Raw genomic sequence first — 4,194 nt, 5'->3', positions numbered from 1 at the left:
ATAGAGCTTATTTCCATTTTTTTTTAATTTTCATCTCTATGAACTTATTGGGAGTTTGTTGTTTTATAGTGGGGGTGGATTTACGGGGTAAATTATGAGGCACGTGAACCCATGGTCTTTCCGTTAAACTAGGTATTTTATGTATGTACTTTTCTAGAATTAGTCTATCATTATCTGATGGCACCCATGCTCGACAAAGCCTGAATGGTGCACTTGGTTAAATACTGAGTTATTTAGCCAAAAGAATAGAGATTAGTTCCCACTTAATACTACTTTTTTTTGTCCTTCTTTAATGGTGCACCCATGTTTTAGAAATGCTAGATCCGTCTCGGATTTATAGCTTTTATTCAGTAGAATCAGCATAAACATCTAAATCAGCTTCAGAGAATTTTTTTATGTACTTCCACTGATTACCTTTTATGCTTTACCAGTTGACATATTATCAACATTATAGTGATGCATCTAAACAGTAAGGATCATTTTTATGTTAGCATTAAGACTATCCCTTAAACTAATTAAATAATCTGAATGTTTTGAAATTAAAACAATCAACCAATTAAATAGTCTCATAATTGATACTACAGGATATACACATACGTAACTCTTAGCAAGAGCATGGGGTAGCCACTGCAAGCAAAGGAGATTTCCTGTAAACAGTGAGGCCAGCAGGGGCTTCAGTCATATCTAAATCTTCCCCTTTTATCCCGTCTGGTAATGCAAAATCGAACTTGTGCACAAGTCTTGCTAATGCTATCTCATTTACTGCAATAGCAAAAGTAATTCCAGGGCAGCCCCTCCGCCCCGCGCCAAATGGAATTAACTCTAAGTGTAATCCTTTGAAATCTATAGCACTACTCAGGAACCTTTCTGGTCGGAACTCATCTGGATTTTCCCACAGCAACGGATCTCTTCCGATTGCCCAAACATTCACAATGGCTTGTGTTCCAGCTGCTATTTGATATCCCTTTAGTTTTACATCTTGTCTTGATTCTCGAGGGACTAGTAATGGTGCGGGGGGATGAAGCCTGAGGCTCTCTTTTATGACTGCTGTCAAGTAGTGCAGGTTTCCTAAATCATCCTCTGTTACCTCTGGTTTTCCCTCGGCAACTTGTCTCACCTCATTCTGCAATTTTTCCATGGCTTTTGGATGCCTCAAAAGTTCTGTCATTGTCCACTCTAATGTTGTATATGTTGTCTCCGTACCAGCACCAAACATATCCTACGTGTTTGAAAGAAACACAAAACAAACTATTTTCAGTTCTTCTTAAGTTTTACTTTCCTGTTATTCATTTGTTTCCAACGTTGAGCTGTAGCCAACAAAGGGACTAAATTACGCTCCAGTTATACTCATAAGGAGTGGTGGAAACAGGATTTTCACCAAAAGGATTCAAAAGATAAATAAAAGTAAACACGCGAAGAAGCTAAGGAACTCAGCATCAAATATATATACATAAAAAAGAAAAAAATCTTATATACACAATGTAATATTGGGATACTGAGTTTTTGAGGAAGCATGTGATGCGTACCAGGAGGATAGCTTTTAGTGAATCTCTTTGAAGAGGAAAATCAGTCACGTTTTGTTTCTGAATTTCAAGCAAAACGTCCACCAAATCTTTAGCTTTTCCATTAGGAAGTTCACTTTTATCTCCTGTCATATGTTCATCAAGCACCTCCTCCATAAATGTATCCAACTCTTTAGCTACTTTCTCGATTTTATTGTCCAAACCATTGATCTTGTTCACCCAATCAAGCCATGGAATATAGTCACCAATGTTAACAGTACCTAATAATTCAGCAAGTGCCCCTAGCACGGTCGTCTTAGTATTCTTCCCACCTTCCACTTCATCATACCTCCTCCCAGAGGCCACTCTGCTAATTACGTTATTAGTTAGGGAACTCAAAACATCTCTCAAATCTATCACTGAACTCGATGCTTGTTTGATTTTTTGGATCATATTTGCCGTTTCTTCTTCTCTAATGTCCCGAAATGATCGCACTCTTTTGTTGCTTAGAAGATGAAGCACAGAAATGCTTCTTACTTGCTTCCAGTATTCACCATAGGGACAAAAAGCAACATCTTTGGAGCCATAGAGGATTCTATCACAGATGCTTGATTTAGGTCTATTCGAAAAGACCAGATCGTGGGTTTTCATGATGTCGCATGCAGCATCAGCCGAAGAGGCAATGAGCACTGGCTTACTGCCAAAGTGAAGCAGCATGAGTGGACCATGTTGCTTGGATAGTTTCTGGAGAGCGCGGTGAGGAAGCGGGCCAAGTAGGTGAAGGTGTCCTAGAATTGGAAGCTTTGGTGGAGATGGTGGTAATTTCTTTTGGTTATGTGAAGTAGCAAAGAACCATTGATGAAGGAAGAGGATGAAAATTAGTACAGGAACTACAAGTGAATACCAGGGGAAAGCCATTTGTTTCAGTAAGGAAGGAGTTTGCCAAATGCTATGCTATAATATGTATTACAAGACTGTTTTACATATCTATATATAATAATACAAGCCTAAGATTTTGTTTGACGTACGTAGAGGAAGGTAGATTTTGTTGAAGTTAGATTTTGCTAACATATCTAGAGAAACTTAGTTTATGCTATATTTTCTTTCGCTTTGAAAGCTCTCCTAAACTCACGTTAGCTGATGGAGTAATACTTAAGGTCCACTAATGATTTTTATTTTATTGTTTTTTGGCACGTAAACTCAAATGTTCTGTGATAAAGGATGAACAGTGCATATTTTGAGTGTGTTTGTCTGTTATTTCTTGTATGAGTTGCGGGAGTTCACACCGCTTTTAAAGTGAAAATATGCTCATTACGTGTTTCTTATGTGTAGGAACAAACTTATACGAAAAATGATCAAATAAGAGAAAAATTGGTAAAAAAAGAGCTGAAGAGAAAAGTCCTGGACAGCGAAGTGAGGTTCACTTCGCCAGACCGGGACCGGAGCAGAAGAAACTAGAAAGGTCCCGGACAGTGAAACGATGTTCACTTCGCCAGACCGGGACCGGAGCAGAAGAAACCAACTTCTCCAATCCGAAATAGAAGAAGGAAAATTCGCCCCATACAAATTCTAGTCGCTATAAATACATCCTAAAACGTGCTTTTGAGGGAAAAACACTACTTTGGAGGGAGAGAGGAATTTAGGGAGGCAAGAACACACTAGGAGCAAGGAGGAGAATTCTTCTACGAGTTTTTCACTTTCTTCTTCCTATTTTCATTGTTGTAGTTGTACATATTGCTAGGTTTCAAATTTTATTTTTTTAGTATTTGATTTTTCTTTTAATTTTATTTTTACTTCTTGATTTGGGAAACATGACATCTTGGAATTATGAGAGTTTCGATATTGGTAATTCTACTATTGATCTTCCTTGTGCTTATTGTGGAGGAAATCACCTATGGCAAACTTGTCAAAATATTCCCGAAAGCGAGTTATGCACACCAACTCAATCTTATGTGTGGAATGTATGTGATATTTGTGGCGGTCAAGATGGTCACTTTTATGGTTGTGCTTGTATTTCTTATCCTCTCCAACCCCTTATTATGATGGTTCTACTTTTTCTTGTGAGGTTAACAAGAACAAAGAACTCAGGGATGACCTAATAAGATCAAAGATATGTTAAAATGCCTCATGGAACGAAGTAATGAGAAACAACTGCAAATACAAAAGCAATGTGATACTATCCAAAGACAAGAGGCAACTATTCTTAACCTGGAGGCACAAGTGAGTCAATTGGTTGAAGAATTTAATGCTCAACAAGCTGATATTGTGGATAGTAGCAAAAAAGAGCATGCATTAGATGCCGAAATTGAGGTACTAATGGAGGAAGTCAGAGTAGAACACCAACAATCTATCCAATTACAGTTTGAGGATGCCGATATTGTAGAAGAGATACTAGAGTCAATCAAGGACATTGATGATACACATTTAGATGACTCTAGTGTCGTTGGTGTTGAGGATGTTGACAGTCCAAAAGTTCATGTAGTTGAGTGCATTGGTCCATACTCCAAGCATTTTTTCACATTGTGTTTGGATGATGATATGAAGATAGAGTCCTTCGAGCCAGTTGGGGAGTCAAGGAATGAGCCAGAAAGTCAGGATTACATACTTCATGCAAAGGCTAAGTGCAGAATACTATATTATTTTCTTGGGGTAGTTAGATTTGTTCCACCACCCTTTGAGCATAGTAGAAAAC

The 4,194-nt window shown here is 38.0% G+C and overlaps 1 protein-coding gene across 1 annotated transcript; it reads right to left on the bottom strand.

Annotated features, from left to right (window-relative positions):
* Nucleotides 1–518: 518 nt before the first annotated feature.
* Nucleotides 519–2,461, bottom strand: LOC109241104 (cytochrome P450 71A3-like). The gene is made up of 2 exons (XM_019407823.1): nt 1,527–2,461; nt 519–1,219 (listed from the first exon to the last, which is right to left on the bottom strand). The coding sequence occupies exons 1-2, from the start codon at nt 2,418–2,420 to the stop codon at nt 605–607; spliced, it is 1,509 nt and encodes a 502-aa protein (XP_019263368.1). The 5' UTR covers nt 2,421–2,461; the 3' UTR covers nt 519–604.
* Nucleotides 2,462–4,194: the final 1,733 nt, after the last annotated feature.

This window comes from Nicotiana attenuata, unplaced genomic scaffold (genome assembly GCF_001879085.1).
Source record: "Nicotiana attenuata strain UT unplaced genomic scaffold, NIATTr2, whole genome shotgun sequence".
Classification (NCBI taxonomy): domain Eukaryota; kingdom Viridiplantae; phylum Streptophyta; class Magnoliopsida; order Solanales; family Solanaceae; genus Nicotiana; species Nicotiana attenuata.
Note: the sequence above shows the minus strand (reverse complement) of the source record. Positions and strands in the feature narration are given on the sequence as shown.